Source organism: Trametes versicolor, assembly GCF_000271585.1.
Source record: "Trametes versicolor FP-101664 SS1 unplaced genomic scaffold TRAVEscaffold_17, whole genome shotgun sequence".
NCBI lineage: Eukaryota > Fungi > Basidiomycota > Agaricomycetes > Polyporales > Polyporaceae > Trametes > Trametes versicolor.
Genome location: NW_007360337.1, coordinates 86108 through 110101, shown reverse-complemented (window position 1 = coordinate 110101; position 23994 = coordinate 86108). Strand labels below are relative to the sequence as shown.

The window sequence follows — 23994 nt, the reverse complement described above, 5'->3', positions numbered from 1 at the left end:
CCATTGTAACTTATGCCTGCATGTAGAACTATTAGGATACACTATGATCGCAATGCTATGCTACAGCTCTGTCCACCGATACAACCAGGTCCGAAACGCTAGTCTGACGACAACTCTATCACGTCGCCCCACGGCGGCGTCCTGCTCGAGCTCGACGCTTCCTTGACTTGGCTCTTGCGCGGTCGCTTCGAGATGGTTCGCGCGGCTGGCGCTGGCGCGGCACGCTTGCCATCCCGTAGCGTGGTGCTCCACTCCATGTCGGCCTCATCGGAATCCTCGACATCGGAGTCGGCGGCGATGAACCGCTTGACCATTGGGTCATCATCGATGTCGCCGTCCTCCTCGTCTTCGTCGTCCTCATCTTCCTCTCCAAGGCTCTCGCTCACCTCGCGCTTCCTCTTCCCCCGCGCGTTGCTGCTGCTCCCCGAGGCCGCCTTGGTAGTGCGTGGCGTGGCGTCCGTCTTCGCGGCCTGGCTGTCTTTCTTCGCAGCCCTGCGCTTCGGCACCTTCTTGGAGAACGCACACTCGAACGCAGGCCCCTTGCCCTGCTCGATCTCTGCGCGGCTGAACCGCGTGAAGCGCGCAGCCGTGTCGGAGGGCTTGAGATACACGTTCACAGAGTACGTGGTCGGCGCGAACGACATCTCGAAGAAGCCGTCGACGAGCAGGCGCACGCACAGGGCCTCCGTGTGCTGCGCAGGGCGGATCAGCGTCAGGGTGCTTCGAAGCACACAAGGTCAGATAGCCGGGCGTACCTCTTCCGACAGCTCGACCTTGCCCCCCGCGGCCTCCTGCACGTCCACATTCTCCCTCTCCTTCGGCGCTCCCCCGCGTCCCCGGCCTCGGCCTCGCCCCTTGCCCTTCGCCCCGTCAACCTCGCCGAGGCCCGAGACGCGCAGGCCACGCGCGAGCTTGCACAGCTGGGCCATTGTAACGCGTTGGTGCGCGCGCTCCGCGGCGGCCGCGATGCGTAGAAGCTGCCATGCGGGCAGGCGCGCGTCCTGGCGGTCGACCGTCTCGGGCGGGCGGGTGCAGTTGTCACAGTGGCCGCACCGCGCGAGCGCGTCCTCTTCGGCGGTGCCCCATGAGTGAAGCGAGAGGTTGGAGGACTCGGAGAAGTAGCTGTGGGAATGTTGAGCACGCATATGGTAAGGGGGGCAGGACGGGGAACGTACCGCGCGAACTGGATTTTGCGGCACTCTTCTAGATCACAAGCGAATTTGAGCATGGAAAGGACTAGGAAAGAGTTCAGTAGACGTGGTATTCATTTCAACTTATTGAGAAACTACCTTTCTCTTCGCCGTTGTGGTCGCCGCAGGTTAAAGAACCAATGCGCGTAGCGTCTTGAGGACGGTAGTACAAAACACAGTCAGCATCTTTCCCGTCGCGCCCAGCGCGCCCGGACTCCTGGTAGAATCCATCTAATGATTTCTAATTGTCTTCAGTAACGTCATTATACGTAGCCTGCGGAGGAAGACATACTGATAGCTGTGCGATTATAGGCTAGTCAGAGGGTCCGCCTAGACCGGCAAGAAGAAACACGAACCGTGTGATGCAGGACGTATCGCACGTCACCCTTGTCAATGCCCAACCCAAACGCTAGAAACTAACTAAGAGGGCGTGTAGGGTAGTCCAACTAAGCGGACTCACCAATGGTCGCGCAAACAACCTTGACTTGCCCACTCCGCCACTTCTTGTGGAGTGATTCCTTGACGGAATCCGCAACGTCTGCGTGGTACACGCCCGTCAGAATCTTGCGACCGCTCTCTTCCGATAGAGCCTCTGCGACGTGCTCGGCGTCCTGACGAGAGAATCAGCGCATGGATTAGGGAACCGCGGGTTTTCACATACCTTCTTGCTCAGGCAGTATACAATGCCCGTGTCTTTGGGGTGGTGTTCGAGGATGTAGTCGCACATGGCGCGTATGCTACTCTGTGCACTAGAGGGTTTTGGTAGCACGCTGTAGTGAAGGTTCTTCCGGTACAACGGCGCCGAAAAGAGGACCGTGCCTTTCGTCGTCGCAGCTATACCACAACTTAGCGCTAAGAAATGCGTTGTGGTCGGAGAGAAATTTACCTGTCCCGATGATTGGTGCTCCCATCTGCAGTGTTTTGAGGAGATCCCTCAACACAATTGGTGGACATGTGGCTGATAATGCCAAGATGGGGACCGACGGGAAGAGTTGTCGGAGTGAGGAGAGTCGTTGATAGTCTGGTCTAGTCAATGCTATGAGACTAGGTAAGGAGAGACACCTGAGAACACCTTACCGAAAGTCATGTCCCTGCTGAGAGACACAGTGCGCCTCGTCTATCACAAAACGAGCTGATGCGCCGTAAGTACTAGCAACAGTGCCGCACTACGCAGACAAACGGGTACCTAGCTTGTTTACTCTGTAAAGCTTTTCAAGCGCAGATGTGAAAGTCTTGCTTTTTGCGATCTTTTCTGGCTTCGGGCGGGTCAGACACGATAATATGGACGGCGTAGGCGACATTGACGAACTGTCACATAGCATAACTTGATTTCCGGCGCGTGCGACGCGCCTGAAGCCATTTCTCGTAGCCGGGAATAGATATTGTTTTGCTCCGCTTGCGAGGTGGCACTGGTTAACATGACCGCATCCACTACAATAATTGTCAGCGCTCGGCATTAGAAGTTCGGTATGTAAAATGCGAACCGCCTGCTTCGTTCAGGTGCATGATTTGGTCTCTTATCAAAGCAAGTAGAGGAGAAATCACCAACGTGCACCCGGACACCATGAGTGCCGGCAGCTGGTATCCTAGGGACTTGCCGCCCCCTACGGGTGTTCAGTGATAGAGAGAAAATGACAGATTGTAGACGGACCAGTAGGCATAATCCCTACAACATCACGACCATCCATGCTAGCATTACAGATGCTACGAGGACGGTTAATGTCGACCAACGCCAGCATGGTGGGTTGTGGAAAGGGCTTACCCTTCCTGACAAAGGCGGAAACTGTCGAAGCCGAAGACCGACTTCATCTTGGCCCGTAGCGCCGGGGTCCAGTCAAACTCATCAGTGTAGTCGATGCTTGCTGCCACGTTCTTTCCCTTCGAAGGTTCACGTCCGGGTACGACTTGTGCACTCCGAATTTGTTGCAGCTTCTCATCTCTCTGGCGTTCGAGCGTGCGAATGAGCGCATCTAGTGCTGCTCGCTGAGCCCTCGCATCCTCTATCTCTTGGTCAAGCTTATGGAGGTCCTTGTCGGGAGGGGAGGTGCCCTGTCGCGTGTTACCATTCTGTTGTCGACTCGGTCCAGGACGACTGCTTGTGCTGGGGCCAGCAGCTCGCTTGGTTTCCTGCAATGACATTTGGAGTGCCATCTGCAGCTCCTCTTGTTCTCGCTGCCACCCTGGGTTAGCGTCGCGACATCATATCATACGACAAGTCGCTCACCCGATCTACTTCGTCTGCCGCCTCCATGTCGTCTATGATCGACGGAGCCGCCGCCACCGCTCGTCGTGACATGCTGAGCAATTGCGAGCACGTAGTACGCGTCCCCAAGTAGTGCAAGTCGGCCGTCCTACGCAAGATGAATGCCGGTGGTTCGAGAAGAGGAGAAAGCGTTAAGGTTCGCAGCAGAACGCGTCGCGCTGCTAATTGGGTCACGTGTACGAGGATCTGCGTGGGCGCCTATTCCCGCACTCCTCGAGCCGGACACCTTCGCTGCTCTTCCACTGCACTCACCTTCACATCCCCCGACCCCGTCCTCCTCTCATTCCGATGCCTTTCGGCGAAGTTGTCTGCGGCTCACCTGGCAGTGGAAAGTCAACATACTGTCATGGAAAACACCAGCTCTTCACGGCTCTCAACCGACCCATCTCAATTGTAAACCTCGACCCTGCCAATGAAAACATTCCATATCCATGTGCAATCGACCTAGCCTCTCTCATCAAGCTGGAGGATGTTATGAACGAGTTTGGTCTGGGCCCGAACGGCGGAATGCTCTACTGCATGGAATACCTCGAGGCAAACTACGACTGGCTCGAGGACCGATTGAAGGAACTCGACAAGGAGGATTACATCCTGTTTGACCTCCCGGGTCAGGTTGAACTCAGCACGAACCATCCCAGTGTCAAAAACATCATACGCAAGCTGACCAAGAGTGGTTTCCGGGTATGTGCGTGCGCAGATCTCCATGCTTCGCTGACCGTGGACTTCGGCAGGCCAGTTAGCCACCGTGCATCTTTGCGACGCACACTATGTCACGGACGCGGCCAAGTACGTGTCTGTCCTCATGTTGTCCCTTCGCGCCATGCTCCACCTCGAATTGCCCCACGTCAACGTCCTTTCCAAGGTCGACCTGATCACGCAGTACGGCGACCTAGGTACGTCCCTGCGCTTCTACTTCGCGATCGCGATCGACGCAATGTCCGTGTGCGAACGAGGGACACGACTTACACTATGTCCGCAGACTTCAACCTTGATTTCTATACCGAAGTTCAGGACCTGTCGCACCTTGAGAACCTCCTCAATCAGCAGTCTCCGCGGTTTGCCGCGCTGAGCGTGCAAATATGTTCGCTGGTAGAGGACTTTGGCCTCGTGGGGTTTGAGACCCTTGCCGTGGAGGTGCGCACCCTTATTTCCGCGGTGTACTTCTTCTCACTCATCCCACGGTTAGGACAAGGAATCCATGCTGAACCTTACGCGCGTCATCGACAAGGCGACGGGATGCGTTTTCGTGCCGCCTCCCACTACGCAGCAGCCCCCAGATACCGTCGACGCATCACGTCTGCCCGCTGCCCAGCGCCCTAATGCGTACTCGCTCATGTCGTCCGCGGCGGGCCAGATGCGGGGACCACGCTCGGACGTGAGGGACGTGCAAGAACGCTGGATAGATGCGAAAGACGAGTACGATGTGTGGGAGAAGGCGCAGTGGCGAAAGGAGGGTTTGAAGGTGCAGGAAGAGGCGGCGAGGCAGAAGGCAAAGATCAGGCAGCGGACGCCAGGGGCGAAAACGCCACAGGAAAAGAAGTTGTGAGCGGCGTATCTCTCTTGTATCATGATACGTAACCAGTGTATAGTAGCCCCAGTAGCATGGTCAATCCGAGGCATGCTGCACTAATAGAGTGTCGTGTTCGTCGCCGGGTGCATTTGGATATCGCTGAGTATGATAACACATCTCCATACTCCTGCTTACCACAAGCTCACAGTTCTCATCCACACCATATGCCCGACGCCGCTTCAGATGATACGCTGCTGCGGCCACGCTCGCCTGGCACAGCCCGGTGACCAGAATCTCCTACGTCGGCATATCTTCCGACGCCGGTGTATATCGATGTATACTCTTGTGTTCTGCGCCGCTTCGCAGCCAAGATCGTGGTCCCATTGCTGCGTAGCAACAGCTCTCCGCAAATTCGTCTCAGTACTGGTGCTGCTCCTTGCGGACAAGATCTGTCACGCAGCGCTACTCTCGTCCGTAGCAGGCCAGGGCGAGTCATGCTCAAGCGGCGCCGCTTGGTGTGCGCCAAACCATGTGGGACGACAGATGGACCCCGTGGTCGCAGCTTCTCCAGGTATGTGAATGGAGATCCTTCTCTTGACATCACGAGCCGCAGGAACCCAGTGAGAATACACTGACGGCTTGGAAGCCGCTGTAAGCCACCGGCGATGCGAGAGCGCAGCGCTCGGGGTGCTATAAAAACCTGAAGGAGAGGCGAGTTGTGACCCATCACCCTCAACGACTCAGCTTCTACATACAGCAACACAGCGCATACCGCAATGGTTCAGCCCGGCCAGATCACCTTCTACACTCATGTGGTACGTTTTTCCTCCGGAACATGACCTCGTATGCATATATCTTACAACTATTTACGCTTCCCTCCATCCAGTACTCTCCTTACTGTCACCGTGTCCATATCGCCCTCGAGGAGGCCAAGGCCGAATATACCCCCTGCAGCGTCAACCTCATGGACAGGCCTCCCTGGTATAACACCAAGGTGAACCCTGCCGGGAAGGTAAGGCGCTCTCCCATCCGTTTCAGCTCCAGTCATTCTGACAGCGTCTGTACGGCAGATCCCCGCCATCACCTACGGCGGCCCCAAGCATGCCCCGGAGGACCCCTCCCCGGAGGCCGCGAAGATCAACGAGTCGACCGTCATCCTCGAGTTCCTCGCGGACATCTTCCCCGAAGCGAAGCTGCTCCCCGCCGACCCCGTGCAGCGTGCGCAGGCGCGCCTCGTGATCGCCACCTGGGAGGCGAAGGGCTTCGAGGGCTTCAAGGACTTCTTCTTCATGTACGCGCAGGCCACGAGCCCGGAGAAGACACTCCTCGACGGGCTCGACGCGTTCCAGGCGCGCCTCCCGGCTACTGGGTTCGCGGTCGGGGAATGGTCGAACGCGGACTCTGCTGTGGCCCCGTTCTTGCTTCGCGCGGAGCTTCTGCTGAAGAACGACCTTGGGACGTACCCGGTTGGCGAAGGCAAGAAGGTCTACGAGGTCTTGCAGGGCCCGCGATTCGCCCGCCTCAGGAAGTATCTCGAGGACGTCAAGGAACACCCGACCATTAAGACCACTTGGGACGAGGTGAGCAGATTGCAGCTTGTAGAGAGACTAGCGATGCTGATGGTACCGTGGAAGGCTCTCCAATTCGGCATTTGGAGCCAGAACCCGATGTTCAAGCGCGCCTGAACGGCGTCTTGCATTATAGAGTTGGCGATGTGTGTTTTGTAACAAGATTCCTATATGCCGTGGATGGACTCAATAAACTCGCGCTTGTACGCCCCATATAAGCTTGGGCACTGAGTGCTACGCCAGCGTTAGACACAACGTAGCCAGTCGTCGGCTACGAGCAAATCGGGATGGGTGTGACCGTGACGGGACGGGAGACTGGGCGGAGCCTGGTGCGGGGCGATGACACGTCGTTGGCCAGATCTACGCGCGGCTATAGACGTTCTGTACACATACTCCCTCTCCCCCACTCGACCCATGAAACTCAAGGAAATTCACCGGACATCGACCTTCGCGTGGTCGCCCTCGCCGGACCTGCCGTTGCTGGCGACCGGCACCGTCGCGGGGGCCCTGGACGAGTCCTTTAGCAACAACGGCCAGCTGGAGATTTGGGCTCCGGACTTCCTCGACCGGAACCAGTTTGACCTTGGCGGCGAGGGCCAGGCGGGACCCAAGGCACATGTAACGACGACTTCAAGGTGCGTGCGGTGCTCCGGGGCGCGGGGGAGCGCGAAGTGTGAACATATGCGTGCAGATTCAACCGCCTGGCATGGGGGTATGTGAACGGAGAACGCCCGCGCGGCGTGATTGTAGCGGGCATGGAGAACGGCGAGCTGGACATTTGGGATCCCGCAAAGATTGTGGCCAATGCCGAGTGAGTCTACTGTTCAAACGGACGCGTCGGCAGCGTTTAAACATATGCCGCAGCCCGTCCGAATCACTCATACTGCGCAACAAGACGCACACGGGCCCCATCCGCGGATTGGACTTCAATCCGATACAGACGAACCTGTTCTCATCCGGCGCGGTCAATGGCGAGGTGGGTGTAGATTCTCCACCGTAACCGTGTCGTCTGACGCGTCGGCAGATTTACGTTTGGGATCTCAAAGACCCAAGCAAGCCCTACTCTCCCGGCACTCGCAGTACGAAGCTCGACGAGATCACCGCGTTGGCGTGGAACCACCATGTCCAATATGCGCTTGCAGCATCAAGCAGCACGGGATACACGGTCGTGTGGGATTTGCGCGGCAAGCGAGAAGTGGCTGCACTGGCGTACGGTGGTGGGGCAGGTACCCTCGCCGGAGGGATGCAAGGGTTTGGCGGCCCTGGATTCGCGGTAGGCGGACGTCGGGGAATGAGCGATGTCGCATGGCATCCTGACAACGTAAGTCCATCGTTACTGCAGAGCCCCCAAACTTGCCAACTCCTCACCTCAGGCCACTCGTTTGGTCACGTCTTCGGAAGACGACACGTCGCCCGTGATCATGGTGTGGGACCTGCGTAATGCGCGCGCCCCGGAGAAGGTGCGTCTTCGCCTAATATACTTCGCTAGGCTGCCCTAACTCGCAATGCAGATCTTGACGGGCCACGAGAAGGGCGTGCTTTCCTTGTCATGGTGCAAACAAGATTCGGACTTGCTTCTTTCCTGCGGCAAGGATAACCGCGCTCTCTGCTGGAACCCTCAAACCTCTGAGATCATTGGAGAGGTGCGCATTGAACGTGTTCCACGTACACACTTGAATATTGAACGCTTTCATAGCTTCCCTCTGCAGACAACTGGGCATTCCAAGTTGACTGGTGCCCGCGTAACCCCGACCTCTTCGCGGCGGCGTTCTTCGATGGAACGATTGGCATTCACTCCATCCAATCTACCAACGACGCCGCCGAGGTCCCCGCTGCTGCTCCTCAGACTGACGCCTCTGACATCTTTGGGGCTCCCGGTTTCTCTCGCGGAAGCCAGGCTACACTGTCGTTGAAGCACCCTCCGAAGTGGTTGCGGCGCCCCACGTCGAACTCCTTTGGGTATGGGGGCAAACTTGTCACCGTGTCCAACCTGCCTTCCGCCCAGGGCAAGAACCAGAGCAGCATTGTCCATGTTCGCAAGGTGGTCACCGAGACTAGCATCGTGGAGCGCGCACAAAAGCTTCAGTCGTCGGTCGAGTCTGATAGCCTGAAGGACCTTGCGCAGGAGAAGACCTCGGATGATGCGTCTGCCACTTGGAAGGCTCTTCTTAGCCTGTTCAAGGCCAACTCGAGAGATGAGCTCATCACTCTTCTTGGCTTCTCCAAGGAGGAGGTCGCAACCCGGGTCGCTGATGCCATCGCAAACCTGAAGAAGGCAGCAGCAGCGAAGGCGAGCTTGCCTATTGAGCAAGATGTCACCGAGACCGACATTAAGGCGCATGAGCCTGTCGTGTCCTTTGCCGAGCCCGAGCGTGAAGCGACACCCGAAGATGACGAAGGGGGCGAGGACACCCTCGACAGCTCCGCCCTCGCTGCGGAAGCCACTCCCTCCGAAGCAAGCGCCGGTGGGCTGTCTGATACCACTAGCACGACGCGCCAGGCGGACGGAGAGTCCACCACCACTGCTCCTAGTCTCTTCGGTGACGACAACCTCATCGGCACTCCGCAGGGCGATGCAGCGGCCGACTTCTTTGGCAGCATCGGTACCGCACGCACCGACGAGGATGACAGCATCCGGGTCCCACATCACAACTACCCGTTGGACTCCTCGGTGGCCGCGACGATCGGCTCGCGTCCCTCTTCCGTCGCGTCGGAGGTCCTGAAGGACAACACGTTCAAGATCTACCCCAGCGACGAGTCCGAGACGGACCGCTTAGTCACGAAGGCGCTGGTCCTCGGCGACTTCGAGTCTGCTGTTTCCCTGTGCCTCTCTTCTGACCGCTTCGCGGATGCCATCCTGCTTGCAGTCAAGGGCGGCCAGGAGCTCCTCGCACGCACGCAGAAGGCATACTTCGAGCGTCGCACCGTTCAACTCCCCTACCTGCGTCTCTTTCAGTCCATCGTGACCAACGACCTCGACGACATCGTCCAGAACGCCGATTTACAGGAGTGGCAGGAGATTTTCGTCGTGCTCTGCACGTTCGCGAACCAGGAAGAGTTCTCGGGCCTTGCCGAGCAGCTGGGTCAGCGCCTGGAGTTCCAGTCGAACATCGTCAAGTCCTCCGGTGCATACGATGCTGAGTCCAAGGCTGCTGATCTCCGCCGCAACGCCACGTTGACCTACCTCGCTGCTGGCCGCCTCGAGCGTCTGGTGAACATCTGGATCGAGGAGTTGGCAGAAGAGGAGAGACGCCTCGTCGCAGAGCACGACCACCTCGACGGCTCCCTGTACACTGTCCACGCCCTGGCTTTGCAGAGCTTCATCGAGAAGGTCACCATCTTCCGCAAGGCGATCAACTACGTCGACGATGATCTCAGTATCAAGACAGCGGTGAACGACCCGTCGGCTCGCTCGTACAAGCTTTCTGGGCTCTACGACCGCTACTTCGAGTACGCCGACCTGCTCGCTGCCCAAGGCTTGATCAAGGAAGCAGTGGCGTTCCTCAAGCTAGTACCCGCAGAGTACACTGGTTCCGCCGGCTCTCCCTACGACTTCACTGTTGGTAGGGACCGTCTACTGAAGGCCGCCAGTGAGCCTCCTCTGAGGACCACGTCTCTTCACGCTTCTGGTCCTGCTGTGCCGACCAAGGCTGGCCCCACTGCTTCGACCAGCACCTACGGCTATGGCCAGTATGGCCAGCCTGTCCAACAGCAGCAGCAGCAACCGATCAGCCAGTCGACAACTTCGTCGTCCATCTACGAGCCTTACGCGCCTGCTGGTCAGTTAGCGGCTTCGCAGAGCTCGAACCCCTATGCTCCTCCCGCCCCCGCTATGCAGCCCCAGCAACAGCAACAATACCAGGGCGGTCCTTCTGCATACAACCCCTACACTCGTTCTCCCGCTCAGCAACAGAACCCTCTTCCTCAACAGCCCAGCGTCTTGCCGCCCCCACCACAGCGCGGCGCAAACGCTACGCCCTCATTGCCCCCGCTCGCGCCGCCTCCCCAGGGACCGCCTAGGCGGGACAACGGCGGCTGGAACGATGCCCCTGCTATCCCGCAGAGGAGAACGCCTGCTCTTGCGAACGGTGGGAAGGGTGTCATCACCTCTCCTTTCCCTAACGCCCCATCGCCGTCGTCGCCGTCTCCGTACGGACAACAGCCCGCAGCTTCGCTTCCCCCTCCCCCTCGTCCCGGCAGCGTGCAGCAGCGCCCCCCTCCCCCTCCCCAGGCTCACCACGGACCCCCACCTCCAGGTGCTGGAGGACCCGGACCCTACCCTCCCCACGCCCGTCCGCCTTCAGGACCTCCTGGCCCTCCCCCGCAACAACACTTCGCGCCGCCGCCTCAGCGCGGTCCCTCACAAGGCCCTCCTGGACCTGGCATGGTAAGACCTCCTCAAGGTCCTTACGGCGCTCCACAAGGCGGACCCATCCCTGGCCAGACGCCGCCGCCCCCTCACGGACATGCGCCATACCCGCCTCCTGGCGGCCCAGGTGGTCCCTCCGGCCCATATGCTCGTGCGACGCCTCCCCCTCAGTTTGCGCGTGCGATGTCACCCCCAGGTGCGCAGGCAGCGGGTCCATATGCTCCTCCACCCCAGGCCCAGCAGTTTGCGCCGCCACACGCCCAGCAACAGCAGCAGTTCGCACCCCCACAGCCCGGGCAGCATATGGCGGGCCCGCCGGGCGGTGCTCCCCCTCCGCAAGGTCCTCCGCGCGGACAGGCCCCTCCTGGTGGAGCCGCCCCAGTCCCGCCTCGCGCGAAGCCTGGTCCGCCGCCCCCCAAGTACCGTGAGTGTTCTGTGCACATCCATGGTATACGACTGGACTAATCGATTTTGTGCAGCGCCTGGTGACCGGAGCCACATACCCGACGGTCTGCGTCCTGTCTTCCAGGTCATCTCGAACCAGCTAGAGCAGCTGAAGCAAGTCACGCCGGTGAGTAAAATGACACTTCTGCTTCACAGAGGCTAAGAGCCTCTATTTATAGCAACAGCAAAGACGGATGGTCGACGATCTGGAGCGTCGAATTAGCCCGTTGTTCGACGCCCTGAACTGCGAGACCTTGTCGCAACCCGTCTGCGAACAGCTCGTGATGCTCACACGAGGTACGCGGCCTCCAGTCTAAAACTGAACCGGTGTTCTAACTTCGGCTTCCCTATTCTTCAGCTATGGAAGCTCACGACCGCGAGGCGGCGATGGCTATTCACATGGACCTGCTCACGCGTGGCTCGCTGACTGACGACATCGGCTTGTGGATGTCTGGGGTCAAGCAGCTCATCTTGAGGCTGTGATGGACGTGCCTGACGTACGACGCGTCCACGATGACTATTTATGCCGTTCACCACGCAACAAAAGAGACGACGACGACAAGGATATGGATGGACTGGCAGTGGTATAGCAGCGTCGTCTCGGTTTGGATGTCTGTCCGTAGATAACGATGTCTTCCGTGCAAGTGTTCTTTCGATGTCTATCACTCTCTGGAATGCCCCTTCTTTTCATTGACGAGCGTCGGCTGACCACCGGCTGAACACTACCTGTATATATGATCGAAAACACATGCGCCACCAACACTCCCGTGAGTGTTCTCCTGTCTGCCAACGCTGCATATTCTGAGGACCCGCTTTCCATCAGACCGACTTCCCCGCAGCTTCCCCGCATTCTCTAGCACCGGAATGAGCTTGCATACCCCGTTCCACCCGGCGGGGATGAGCGTCGCCACATCGGGTGATGCATCAATTTCTGGCCTGGCAGTTCGTCCACGGGCTCAATGGCCCTGATGCCTCCATGTGCTCGTTGCTGCTTCCTCTGACATTGTCCACCGTTAGCGACTCGGTACCCACCAATACCGACGAGCGTGGGGGTCATCCGTACAGGCATCTGCGCTAAATGGTAGCGGCGGGATCGCAGACGCTGGGCCGCCGCGTGCTGTGTTCTGCCTGCACCCGTCCAGAATGCCCTATTCAGCCGACGCAGTTGAACGGTGCGAGTCAGCTGAGGCTCATTCCCGTCGCGATTTGCTGCTAACCCGCCCTTGGTCGCAGTCGCGTGCCGTGAAACGAACGGGCGCGTTGCCGTTTAGCCTGCGTGCCTTGTGCTCGCCCAGGGCACCCCATAATTAGCGGCTCGACGCGTACGGTATAAGTTGAGAGGAGATGCGCTGACTGGCGGCACCGTCGCCCGGCCACTGGACACCTGCGTAGACTTGCTAGCGATGTTGCGCTTCCTCTCTATCGCCTCTGCGGCTTGGGCTTCGCTCTTCGTGCTCGACGTTGCGGCTCTCCCCACGCACCCTGTGCGCGCCGCGGCAGCCGTTACGGCACTTTCGAACACGGAACTGGCGAGTTATGCGCCGTTCACCCAGTTCGCGAGGGCGGCGTACTGCTCGCCGAGCGTGGTAAAGACCTGGTCTTGCGGTGGTGCGTCTCTCGCTTGGTTTCTTGTATGTCCCCGTCATTTATTTTGGAGAACGCATACAGATGCTTGCAACGCCATCCCCGGGTTCCAACCCGCCCTGACCGGCGGCGACAATGCCGCCCTTCAATATTGTGAGTCATACCCTTACTTAGCCAGTTGTATCCCCTAATTTTCGACAAGATTTCGTGGGATACTGGCCCAGCCAGAAGGCCGTCGTCGTCGCCCACGAAGGAACAGACCCCACCCAATTGTAAGCAGTCCGACTTTCCGCGGTGCTCTGCGCAACTCATTCTGACGGTGGATTGTGTAAAATAGCCTGGCGGACCTGACGGACATCAACATCGTTCAGACAGCCTTGGACACCACGCTCTTCCCGGGCGTGCCATCCAATGTTCTCGCGCACTCCGGCTTCGTGCAGGAGCATGCGAAGACGGCCGCAAGTATTCTGGCGACGACCAAGAGTCTGCTCGCAGCGAACGGCGCGTCGACTGTCATTACGGTAAGCAGCGCGACGGTACCTAGATATTCATAACGCTAACAATAGGATTTTTGAAGGTTGGGCACTCGTTGGGAGGTGCCGTTGCGGAACTGGACGCGTTGATGTTCACTTTGAACCTTCCATCGACTGTGCACATCAAGTCACAAACCTACGGAACACCGCGTGTCGGCAACCCCGCCTACGCAACGTTCTTCGACTCCAAGGTATGTACCCGTCTACTCAACGTAGTCACGGTCCGCCCTTAACAGCGAACTGTACAGGTCTCCGACTTCAAGCGCATCAACCACGCCAGCGACCCCGTCCCGATCGTCCCCGGGCGCGGGCTCGGCTTCCAACACCCCCACGGGGAGATCCACATCCAGGCGGACAATTCAGCGGTCTCGTGCCCCGGCGACGACGACGCGACTGATTCGCAATGCACGATCGCAACTGTGCCGAACATCTTTGTAGGCAACATCCTCGATCATCTCGGCCCGTACGAGGGTATCTTCGTTGGCACCCTGGCCTGTACGTGAAAGTATACCATAGTTTGTACATGTACGCGTAAAAGGGCGTACTATATTGCGAGGCCCGCCTCCACGGCGGGCGCGTCGTTATTCTTATCCACATTTCTGAATCTACCCGTGGGCCTTACGCTACAGGAGGCTCAGGTGAACAGCGACACTCACCTTGATAGACCATGGATATTTAGCACCCCTTAGGAGAAGGTAGAGCAAATGACCTGTATGCTGTAGCTTGCGCCACCGACGACCTCAGACTACTTTTCGAGTCTCTCACATCTCCTTCCACGGGCGCTAACGATGAATATCTTTCTGTGCTATTCAGGGCGACTACAAATCTCCTCGAGTCTCCCGTTTCATATCCACACTCATCGCCAAAAATCGCGATCTCATACCGCGCGCAGTACTACGTGGGTCTATCTAACATAAGTTCGAAGATATCTGGACGTATTGCGAATCACATCGGGGAGATTACCCCGTGCGATTCGCGACTTCACGCAGTAATTTCCTCTCCGTCTTATCCAGTCGTCTACCAACGACATCATCTGTGTCTCCCAACACTTTGCTATGACAAAACCGACGATTCGCAACTAGTAAGCCCCCTTAGCCTTTGTGGTCTCTTCTCGTCGCTGACCGTTCGTTCCCTAATGTCGTCTCACTCCCCCCTCGGCATCGATCAGGTCTTCCTAGGCTCCTGCGACGAAGTCTCTAAAACGCTGAGCTTTCGGTCTCCTACCTCCACCCTCGTCTCCCTCTCCCCCACTGACTGTAAATTTGCAAAGCTCAGCTTCGGCGAGAACGAGGAGGACGTCGTCTCTGACGCGGAACGCCTCTCCGCCTTCTACGGCAACGCCATCAACGACTTCTACGGCACTCCTAGCGGTGCTCTGTGCGTCTATAAGAGCGGAGACGCCTGGCCCGTACGCACCGGTCCCGAGTCCCAGCGGATCATCAGAGAAGCTCGCGCTGTTCACGGTCATCCTATGCAAGCCACCTGGCCTGCTCTCGGCGAGGGTGTCTACAAATTGCTCGACGACAAGATGGTTCGTTGGACGTCGATAGACCCCCTCGCTTTCGCAGAGGCGGGGAAGGGGACGTTCAGCCCGCTTCTTATCTGGATCGGTGTCGAGCCCACGTCTCTCACCTTCGAGCTTGCCAATACTGCGGCTGAGGCCGTCACTTTCCTCCTGGCTGAGGCTGGCTTCAGCGGGATCGAAATTGGCTTCCGTGAGTCGGTCGTCACCCGCTCCACCGCTGGCCCGAAGATGCTATCCTTCGACCTCTTCAGTGACTCCGTCCCCGAGTTCCGCAAGCCCTTCACTCCCGCTCTAGGCCTCGCTATCGCGCCTCTCAAGACTCCCCACTATGAGGGCACCGGCGCTCTCTACTTACGCGAGAGCAACGATAGCAAGCGCGTTTTCCTCCTCACTTGCGCCCACGTCGCTCGACCTCCTCCCGTCTCTTTCGATACGGGCCTAGCTCGCAAGACCACGAGCCATCCCCGCGAGGGGGTTATCGCCCTAGGCGACTCGGGCTACACCAGCGCTCTCAAGATGATGATGGGCGCCATCGGCGACCTGAACCGCTCTATCAAGGACTGGGGGGTCGTGCTTCGCCGGCTGGGCGAGCCCCAGGAGGGCGAGTCGCCTGTGAAGATCCAGAGGCGGCACGAGCACTTAGACCTGGTGAAGCGCGCGAGGGAGAGAATCGCCGAGATTTGACAAATTCCACGGCGAGATCCTTAAGCAGTGGACTATTCCAGACCAGCGCCTTATTGGCGAGGTCGTCCACGTTGAGCCCATCCAAGCTGACGTCCCACACCACGGGTTTACAAAGGACTGGGCCCTAATCGCGCTTCATAACGATAAGTTCGACTGGAGTACGTTCATGGGCAACAAAGTTTACGTCGGTACGTTTTTTTTATTTCGTCTGGTATCGTCCTGTAGTTTCAGCTAACCATTATATTCCCCTATAGGAGGTAACCTCTCGTCGTTGGAGTACGGCAAGATCATGTTCCCCCATACGGAGGACCAGGCCAACTACGGGTACCCAGAGGACGGTCTCCTTCGGGCATTCGGTGTCGTCCAGCCCGACGAGATCCACAACCCCCAGCACCTCGACTCTAACGGGGAACCATGCCTCCTCGTCGTCAAGAACGGTCTGACGACGGGCACCACGATCGGTCGGGTTACGGGAATGGACTCTTTCACCCGCGTCTACAAGGAAAACGATATCGACCAGACGTCGAGGGAAATCGCCGTCCTCCCCTACGGTAATACGAACGGTCCTTTCTCCGCCCCTGGAGACTCAGGCTCTATCGTCCTCGACAGGAACGGCCGTATCCTCGGGATGCTCACCGGGGGTGCTGGCACCACCAACAGAACCGACGTCACCTATCTCACACCGTACTGGTTCATCGAGAAGGAGATCAAGAAGCACTTCCCCAAGTCCTTCCTGTACGATGTCGTCCAGAAGAACGTCGAGTAGTAGCTCGTCGAACAGCTCGTCGAGTACGTCGTCGAGATCCACGCGCAACGGACTTTTCGCCCCCTTTCTCTTTCGTCTTGCCTCCCCCACCTATGCCCCGTCTTTACTTTTCTCATGTCATGTCGTGTCATCTTATCCCATCTCCCCTCATTGATCCATCCCATCTCTTCTCTTCTCGTCACGCTTGTTGTTTCCCTTTCCGTCCCGTTCGTCTATCTATACATTAATTACTATTCAGGTTTATCTTATTCTTCATTCTCTTTACTTTTCCCGCATAGCTAACGCCACCCTCTCTTCCTCGATTATACAGGTAGACCTCTCGGACTCGTCGACTCGTCGTGTAGGTCCTGGACGAGTCAATTCGATGTTGGTCGGCCCGTGTACGGTATTGCCTCCCTCTGCATCTCGGACATTCGAATCGTAGCTTTAAGCGTACAGCAAAAACATGCATCTCACGGTATACGTTCTGCTGCGGCCAGGAGCACACGCACCCAGTAGATGGTTGTACACATGTTCACGGGTGTGGGTAAGGAGCGGGGTATCCTCCACGCTCTTAAAGACGTTGCGAAATAACTTAAAACTATACAAGGTATTACACAACGATGGTACACACAACAGATCGCCCACAACAGTCCATACGAGCAGCAGCAGCGCCATAAAAGCACCACCGCACACCGGACCGCGCCCGTGCACCGCACGGCCCCGGTCAAGCCGCGTTGCTGAACGTCATGCTCGACAGGGGGTCCATGTGCGAGTCCATCTTGTTGTCCGACTTGCCCACGTACACCTCGAGGGGCAGGCCGTCGGAAGCCGTGAGCGTCGTCGCGGTGCCGCCCATGCTGCTCTGGCCACGCGTACCCTTCGCGACCGCCCAGGTGATGGTCTGCGTCGGCTTCTGCGAGTAGTACGAGTCGTCGTGGCGCTGGTGGCCGACGCGGAGGATGACGATCGAGAAGATGATACCGGTGAGCGGTACGGCCTGCACGGATTAGCGGTCGTGGTGAGCAAATACACTTAAGGGGGCGGGAGGAACAGCTGAGGGTGCGCACCATCTCGGACATGATCTCGAGGCCTTGCGAGCCGAAGTTGAGCGTCATGACGTACGCGAAGAGGTAGGCAGCGTTGAGCATGCCGCTCTCGAGCACGATGCGCACGATCGGGCTCAGCCGGGACTGGCTGGGCTCGGCCATGTTCTTCATCGAGCGGTCGACGGACCAGATGCGGTACGCGAGCGTGACTGGGGAGTGTGGTCAGCGCCCACTGTGCGGAGTGTGTTGGGCACGCGGAACGTACGGGTAGCGACTGCGTTGGCGACGAGACTCAGGGCGAAGAAAGCCTTGAGCCATTTTGCCTCGGTGAGGATGGTCTGGTTCGGCAGGTTGCTGTATGCCCACATCGTGTAGGAACCGGCGGCTGCGATGTACGATCAGCTTGGAATCGGGGTAACGCTGGATCCTGGACACTGACCTGCGCTCGTGAACGAGAGAGCAATAGGGAAGAGAACCACCCAGATGTTCTTTCCCCAAACGACCCAGCACCGGTAGTTCTGTAGCGAGTGTGAATGAACAATGCTGCCTCGGCCCCGAAACACCACCCGGACATACCACAAACGAGTCGCCAACCAGCAGCACCGCGACGAGCAGGCTGTGCTTAGTGGTAAAGAGCGGCTGGGTGACATCCTGGAGGTAGCCAATGCGCGCCGCGCGTGTTTCGTGTTGAATGAAAGCGACGAAGACGTTCGCAGTGTCCACCGAGAAGCGCGCGAACGCGAGGACGATGAGAAGCACGCCCGCGAGGACCATCGGCCAGCTCAGCTGGGACTTGAACCGCGTGCGCCGCTGGACAAGGTCGTAACCGCACACGCAGAATAAGCAGACGAAGACACCTGCAGAACAGCGGTCAGTGATTAGGTTATGGATCGACGAGAAGCACCACTGCAGGGGGCACTGACCGAACAGCCCGCCCTCGGCGGCGAGGCCCGCGAGCTCAGCGGAGTCGATCTTCAGTCCGGACGTCGCCATTGAGAGGGTGTATCGCAAAGAGGGCGGCGGAGGCGGGACTGTGCGGGGCTCGGTCGCGATCCGAGGACACTTGAAGAGTGGGTGGCGAGTGCTAGACGACCGCGGTGCCTATATAGAGCACTGGCAGAACTGGGGATAGACAGGGCGCGATGACAGCATGATGTACAGCCAATCGCCTGCTGTCGCAACAGCTGGTCGATTGGGCAGGGCGCGCGCGGTGCAGGCCTTCGCCAGGAACACGGAGGGGAGGGCGCGTCAATGTGTGGGAGGAATGGGCGTCCCGTGGATTGTCCATCAGCGCAGCTGCATCGGCCGCGGAGGGCGAGCGAGACGCGCGCGCGGTGCTGTGTGAACGGCTCCAGCCGAATGTGGTACGTATAGCCTCCCGATCGGAAGGGCTCGAGTGGTCCGTTGGGCATCTCCGGTGGTCAAGGGGTGGTCAACCCTTTCTTCGGGATAGCCGGGATGATTCTTGTGATGAACACATACCAAGGAGATGATGGACGCGATACCTAACCATTATCTCACACATCGTCCTAAAAGATGAAGATGACTCTCAGCGTTAGTGATGGCTTTCGGTGGAGACATACGACCGACCTCCTACCAGATACCAGAACCAGATACATTGCGAGCACGGCCGGCTTCGCACAGACTGTTCCGAGGCACTCTCCGCAAGGCTTCTCAATGCAACTGATATCTCATGTCTGTCAGAATAGTTGTACATACAATCAGGACGTTGGACACTCTTCTTTAGTCCACCTATCAACGACGGGCACAACGGGCATCTACTCCAGGAGCGGCTCAATCACGAACCCCTTGCTCCAGACCTTCTTCGGGTCATACTTGGCCTTGATCTTGCGCAGGCGGGGGAGATTAGCCCCAAAGACGTCTTCCGCCTTCTCCGTGCCGTTGCTCAGGTTCACGAACCAGCCAAGGTCGCGCCCCGACAACTCCGTGTTCTTCTCACGCACGAGCTGCACGACGTCCGCAGTGAACGCGCGCGCGGCGTCGACGGACGCGTCCGTCGTCGATCTGTCAAACAAATAAAAAGCAGATTGAGTTCTTGCCGATCTCCAGACACCCCCGCGCCCGATATCCGCGTTCTGACAGCGGGCGGGGGTGTCAAACATCAGGCCAAGCGAGGATCTGCTCACCTGCCCTGCACCGCCATCCAGTAGTGCGGCTCCCGCACTTTCAGCGCCGTCTCGTCCGCGCCGACCTCCGTCAGCTTGGCGGGGCTCGTGAGGTCCCAGAGCACGGCGGACCCGCGCACTTCCTCGCTCGTCTCCGTGAACGCGACCCACTTATCCCATACGGCCTGCAGGAGCTCGGGGTAGAAATCGGAGAAGAAGGTGCCGCGGATGGCAAGCCGCTTCGGGGCCGACGCGAGCGATGCGTCAGCGGCGTGCGAGACGGTCAGGAAGTCGGGCACCGTCGCAATCTTCTCAAACGCGGGCTTGACCGCGCCCTCGCGGAAGGGCGCAAGCACCGTCTTGGAGCGTGCGCCATCTGTGTCATGGAGGACGCTGGGTAGGAAGACAATCGAGGGCTGCGTAACGACGAGTACGTCAGGAGAGCTCCAGCGGGATGCTGCGCATCAAGACATATGAAATAAACATACCTTGAAGTGCGGCGCCGGGCGCGAAAAGTTGAGCGTGAAACGTTCAGCCGGCGTGTGCGTGGCTTTCCACTCCTGCGCGCGGGTGAAGATGCGATCAGAGCGTAATTCTTAGCGTAAAAGGTGGACTGTATCAAACCACCTTGATGATCTGGAGGATGCTGGCGAGCTCAGTCCCGGGAAAGGCGATCACGCCAGACCCGAAGGGGCCTGCGTAAGGGTGAGTCTTGAAGACAAACTCGACGACGATTCCAAATTGCCCTCCACCGCCTGTAAAAATGACATCAGCGCGCCGCCGTCGGCAGTGGCGGGAACAGACTGACCGCGGATAGCCCAAAACAGGTCTGGCTCTTCGTCCTTGCTCGTCTTCACGATCCTGCCATCGGCGAGGACGACGGTGGCGCTTAGTATGTTGTCGATCGCAAGACCGTATTCTCCACTCAGTGGACCGTAGCCACCGCCAAGGGTGTAGCCGCCCACACCGACAAACCACAGGGGCGAGCCGACGACGTCGACCTGCGCCTTCGAGGTGACTTCGTAAACGTCGCCCCAGAGCGCACCGCCCTGGACGGAGACGGACTGTTTGTCCTCGGCGAGCGTGACCTTGTTCAGCTTGCCGAGGTCGATGACGACACCGCCGTCGGAGCTCGCCCAGGTGGCTGAGTGTGCGCCGCCACCCTTGACAGCGATCTCCAGCGGGGGCGTCTGCCCGGTCGCATACGCAATGATAGACGGGATGTCCTCAAACACGGCGGGCTGGACGACGAGCTTCGCGGGGAGGATCGAGAGGTCAGAGTTGCGGCGGAGTGCGGCCGTGTAGGCGTCGCCGGACTCGGGGGTGAGGATGGTGCCTTGGATCTTGGACTGGAGGTCTGCCATTGTCGGGGTTGCTGCTCGTGCGGACTTGCGGGAGCGGCGCGAGGGTGAGGGTGATTTAGAGAACAAGGAGCGCAGGCGGCGCATGATAGCGTTCGGGGGAGTGGGCGCGGGTGGGGGCTCGGTCAGCCGGGCCAGACACGGCGGCTTGGGCGAGTCCGTTGGGTGAGCACGTCTTGGGAACCTAGAGCGGTGCGAGATCTAGCGGGGTTCTGATATCATCTGCGCACCGAATACAGCATGAGGCCTCCAGCCCCGCATGCCGAGAGATGATGCATACTTCATCGCGCTGAGAAGCTTCGAGGGACGCAAGGAATGCAGGTGGTTGTCTGCTTTGATGGAGAAGCAGCCATTTTTCGTGATCTCCCTATCAGTATGGAAAGGAGGTTAGTAATATAGTTACACCGCATGAAAGGTGCCATCGACTCACTAGCAATGTAGGTGTGAAAATGACAACAGTCACTCAAGGATCTCCGCAAGATTCGAAATTCTGCTGCGAGTGTACGAGGTCGCCGGTCGCGCGCCTTCGGCATGGCCCTCGCGGAGGCTTCCCACCGGCGAAGAATCCTGCCGCATCGCACAAGTACACGCCAAGTTCTGAGTTTTCATTTCGCACTCTCAGTGGGTCTGGGGTAAGATCATGAAGATCGTCGTTGCAGAGGAAGAAGAGTTGCTAAACGCAGGGCGCTTACTCCGGAGCATGAGATGAGTGTCGTATAAGCGCCCAAACATATGTTCTTTCTGCCACCATGGCCGCGTCCTCCACGCTTCTGTACTGCCCGTCTCCCATCTGCCTACTAATCACGGCATTTGACCTGCAGGACTTGCTGAATCCTACGCTGGCTCTTGATTCTCCATGCTTGATGAGTATTGGCGGGGAATACGACGGCATGCCGCGAACTAGGGTTATCACCTGTATGACCTCCGCCCAGTGGGCAATGCAACGATGGCGACCTTCAGCTTCTGATTCTTCTCCGTCACCCTCTAACTGGCTGCGCAACAGTTTCCTGCTGAGAAATATGTATCTTTCATCCTAAGGCTGTGACCTGCTGAATGCAGCTACTTGAGATCTAGAGCTACTACTGTGTCCTCGACATGCACCTTCTGATTCGCACATGCATCAATCACACGAACGCTGCGTCCTGGGAGCTCACGCTGGTTGGGCGCGGACAATGCATCAGACGAAGCACGATTCTGTGGTTGCGCGTCTTCTGTGGATAGGCCGCCCGCAGGCCGGGGGCTTCCGCTGCTGACAGATCCATCCTTGGTTCTCTCAAGTCAGGCGTGTACGGATTGCCAACACTGTCCCCCCAAAGATGTCACTGATCTGTCAAACACAACGCACAGTCGCCGCACCAGGGTATATATGGAGAGTACACCTCGTGGCCATGTCCACAACACCCGCAATCCGAGCACAGTTGTGACATAGTCAGACACCTCACCTACAGCATGGCAGCCCAACTATCGATCAAATCGAGCACCCGTCTGTCGTCCGGTAAGCATCAGCCGCCCTGTAACCTACACACTATTGACTTATACGCGAATTCGCAGGATATGACCTGCCACTCCTCGGGCTCGGAGTTTACCAGAACGATGACGCAAAGCCGGCCTCCCTGGCTGCGCTGAAGCATGGCTACCTGTATGCAGCTTTCTTAACCAACACGCGTGTATCGTTACCTAACGTACCCGCAGCCACATCGACTCTGCGCGGTACTACGGAAATGAGGCGCAGGTCGGCGAGGCCGTTCGTGAGAGCGGGATCCCGCGCGAGCAGGTCTTCATCAGTAAGCTCCATATGGGACATCTAACCCCGCTCGATCTCAATGTCTAATGAAATGTACAGCGACGAAGCTCACCAACGAAGACCACGGGTTTGATTCCACCCTCGCGGCAGTGGACCAATCCCTGAAGAGGTTCGAGTTTGGTAGGTTTCATTCTTGATTGCAAGAGGCAAATCACGCACTGATTACACTCGATGGCACAGAGTACCTCGACTTCATTCTCATCCACAGCGCCATGTCGGACAAGGAACGCCGCCTTGCGACATGGCGCGCCCTCATCGAAGCTAAGAAGCAGGGCAAAGTCAAGGCCATCGGCGTCTCCAACTAGTACGTCTACATCTAACCCTATCTACGCGCCTTTGTTGAAATACGTTCTTAGCGGTGTGAAGCACCTTGAGGAAATCCGCGAGGCCGGGCTGGAGACCCCTGCGATCAACCAAATCGAAGTGAGCTCCCAGCTCAGGCGGCCGCCGCACTTTGCAGGGTTCCGGCACTAACCGCTACCCCGCGCAGCTCCACCCCCTATGCCAGCAGAAGGAGATCGTCGACTATAGCAAGAAGCACAACATTCTCATCGAGGCGTACACGCCGCTCATACGCGGACAGTGGGACGTCCCTGCTATCACAGCTGCGGCCAAGAAGGTTTGCATTCAAGGTCGTTATTCTACTGTTCACGAATTGACCTGGAATTAGTACAACAAGACGCCTGCTCAGATCCTTATTCGCTGGTCGCTGCAGCGCGGGTACATGCGTCGATGATCTAGACATTGGACTCGCGCTGATGCTGTTTGTCTCTTTCTAGCTTTGCCCCGCTCCCGAAATCTTCCAACCCGGAGCGCGTTGTCTCGAATGCTGACGTGTTCGACTTTGAGATCGATGCGGAGGACATGGCGAGCATCGACGCGCTCGACCGCGGGAAAGCAGGGGCGATCACCTGGAACCCGGTTGATGTCGATTAAGCTCGGCGGCCTTGCGACGACCAGTATGCTCCCGAAACATCCTAGCACGAACCGAAACGTCTGCATCAACTTGTACAACAGTTTTTGTGATTATATACTTACTCCGGTAACGTCGAGCGGCAGTGTTTGAGATGCTGCCGCCGCTGCACCGTGTTTTCCCACAGCCCTTGATCCCACTCCTTCCGCAGTCCCAGCGCTGCTCCGTCCGGCAGCGTCCCCTTCCTTCCGGATGAGCTTCTGATGATCTGCGTGGATGCAACGCACTAAACACGGACTGGCGCGTGTCCTGGAGGGTGGGGGGCA

At 58.3% G+C, this 23994-nt stretch overlaps 9 protein-coding genes across 9 annotated transcripts; 6 read left to right on the top strand and 3 right to left on the bottom strand.

Annotated features, from left to right (window-relative positions):
- Positions 1–30: 30 nt before the first annotated feature.
- Positions 31–2999, bottom strand: TRAVEDRAFT_176173 (ATP-dependent DNA helicase; the record flags this gene model as incomplete). The annotated part of the gene is made up of 14 exons (XM_008047291.1): positions 31–692; positions 756–1122; positions 1176–1236; positions 1290–1431; positions 1541–1599; positions 1651–1801; positions 1852–2024; positions 2077–2216; positions 2268–2322; positions 2377–2446; positions 2500–2621; positions 2675–2794; positions 2842–2894; positions 2953–2999. 14 exons carry the CDS (start codon positions 2997–2999, stop codon positions 99–101), a joined length of 2154 nt encoding a protein of 717 aa, XP_008045482.1. The 3' UTR covers positions 31–98.
- Positions 3000–3735: 736 nt separating this feature from the next.
- TRAVEDRAFT_75648 (uncharacterized protein) lies at positions 3736–5047 on the top strand. The gene is made up of 4 exons (XM_008047290.1): positions 3736–4134; positions 4190–4346; positions 4433–4587; positions 4640–5047. Exons 1-4 carry the CDS (start codon positions 3742–3744, stop codon positions 4997–4999), a joined length of 1065 nt encoding a protein of 354 aa, XP_008045481.1. The 5' UTR covers positions 3736–3741; the 3' UTR covers positions 5000–5047.
- Positions 5048–5739: 692 nt separating this feature from the next.
- Positions 5740–6648, top strand: TRAVEDRAFT_54358 (thioredoxin-like protein; the record flags this gene model as incomplete). Its single annotated transcript, XM_008047289.1, has 4 exons — positions 5740–5778; positions 5850–5975; positions 6034–6543; positions 6598–6648. The coding sequence occupies 4 exons, from the start codon at positions 5740–5742 to the stop codon at positions 6646–6648; spliced, it is 726 nt and encodes a 241-aa protein (XP_008045480.1).
- A 291-nt stretch (positions 6649–6939) lies between these two features.
- Positions 6940–12022, top strand: TRAVEDRAFT_176166 (uncharacterized protein). The gene is made up of 10 exons (XM_008047288.1): positions 6940–7166; positions 7223–7342; positions 7396–7507; positions 7556–7852; positions 7905–7991; positions 8043–8174; positions 8228–11324; positions 11380–11471; positions 11524–11641; positions 11703–12022. Exons 1-10 carry the CDS (start codon positions 6946–6948, stop codon positions 11825–11827), a joined length of 4401 nt encoding a protein of 1466 aa, XP_008045479.1. The 5' UTR covers positions 6940–6945; the 3' UTR covers positions 11828–12022.
- Positions 12023–12716: 694 nt separating this feature from the next.
- Positions 12717–14111, top strand: TRAVEDRAFT_75646 (alpha/beta-hydrolase). Its single transcript, XM_008047287.1, has 6 exons — positions 12717–12952; positions 13013–13081; positions 13131–13200; positions 13266–13449; positions 13506–13652; positions 13710–14111. Exons 1-6 carry the CDS (start codon positions 12748–12750, stop codon positions 13962–13964), a joined length of 930 nt encoding a protein of 309 aa, XP_008045478.1. The 5' UTR covers positions 12717–12747; the 3' UTR covers positions 13965–14111.
- A 485-nt stretch (positions 14112–14596) lies between these two features.
- Positions 14597–16436, top strand: TRAVEDRAFT_54355 (uncharacterized protein; the record flags this gene model as incomplete). The annotated part of the gene is made up of 3 exons (XM_008047286.1): positions 14597–15634; positions 15699–15858; positions 15925–16436. The coding sequence occupies 3 exons, from the start codon at positions 14597–14599 to the stop codon at positions 16434–16436; spliced, it is 1710 nt and encodes a 569-aa protein (XP_008045477.1).
- A 384-nt stretch (positions 16437–16820) lies between these two features.
- TRAVEDRAFT_75644 (uncharacterized protein) lies at positions 16821–18625 on the bottom strand. The gene is made up of 6 exons (XM_008047285.1): positions 18388–18625; positions 18041–18321; positions 17904–17982; positions 17730–17849; positions 17486–17673; positions 16821–17415 (listed from the first exon to the last, which is right to left on the bottom strand). The coding sequence occupies exons 1-6, from the start codon at positions 18455–18457 to the stop codon at positions 17143–17145; spliced, it is 1011 nt and encodes a 336-aa protein (XP_008045476.1). The 5' UTR covers positions 18458–18625; the 3' UTR covers positions 16821–17142.
- Positions 18626–19242: 617 nt separating this feature from the next.
- TRAVEDRAFT_54353 (FAD-binding domain-containing protein) lies at positions 19243–20954 on the bottom strand (the record flags this gene model as incomplete). Its single annotated transcript, XM_008047284.1, has 5 exons — positions 19243–19489; positions 19612–20006; positions 20079–20150; positions 20215–20345; positions 20399–20954. The coding sequence occupies 5 exons, from the start codon at positions 20952–20954 to the stop codon at positions 19243–19245; spliced, it is 1401 nt and encodes a 466-aa protein (XP_008045475.1).
- Positions 20955–22189: 1235 nt separating this feature from the next.
- On the top strand, positions 22190–23865 carry TRAVEDRAFT_67650 (Aldo/keto reductase). Its single transcript, XM_008047283.1, has 10 exons — positions 22190–22237; positions 22299–22446; positions 22503–22590; positions 22644–22735; positions 22795–22875; positions 22936–23059; positions 23112–23178; positions 23246–23374; positions 23426–23475; positions 23535–23865. Exons 2-10 carry the CDS (start codon positions 22401–22403, stop codon positions 23689–23691), a joined length of 834 nt encoding a protein of 277 aa, XP_008045474.1. The 5' UTR covers positions 22190–22237; positions 22299–22400; the 3' UTR covers positions 23692–23865.
- The last annotated feature ends 129 nt before the right edge of the window (positions 23866–23994 follow it).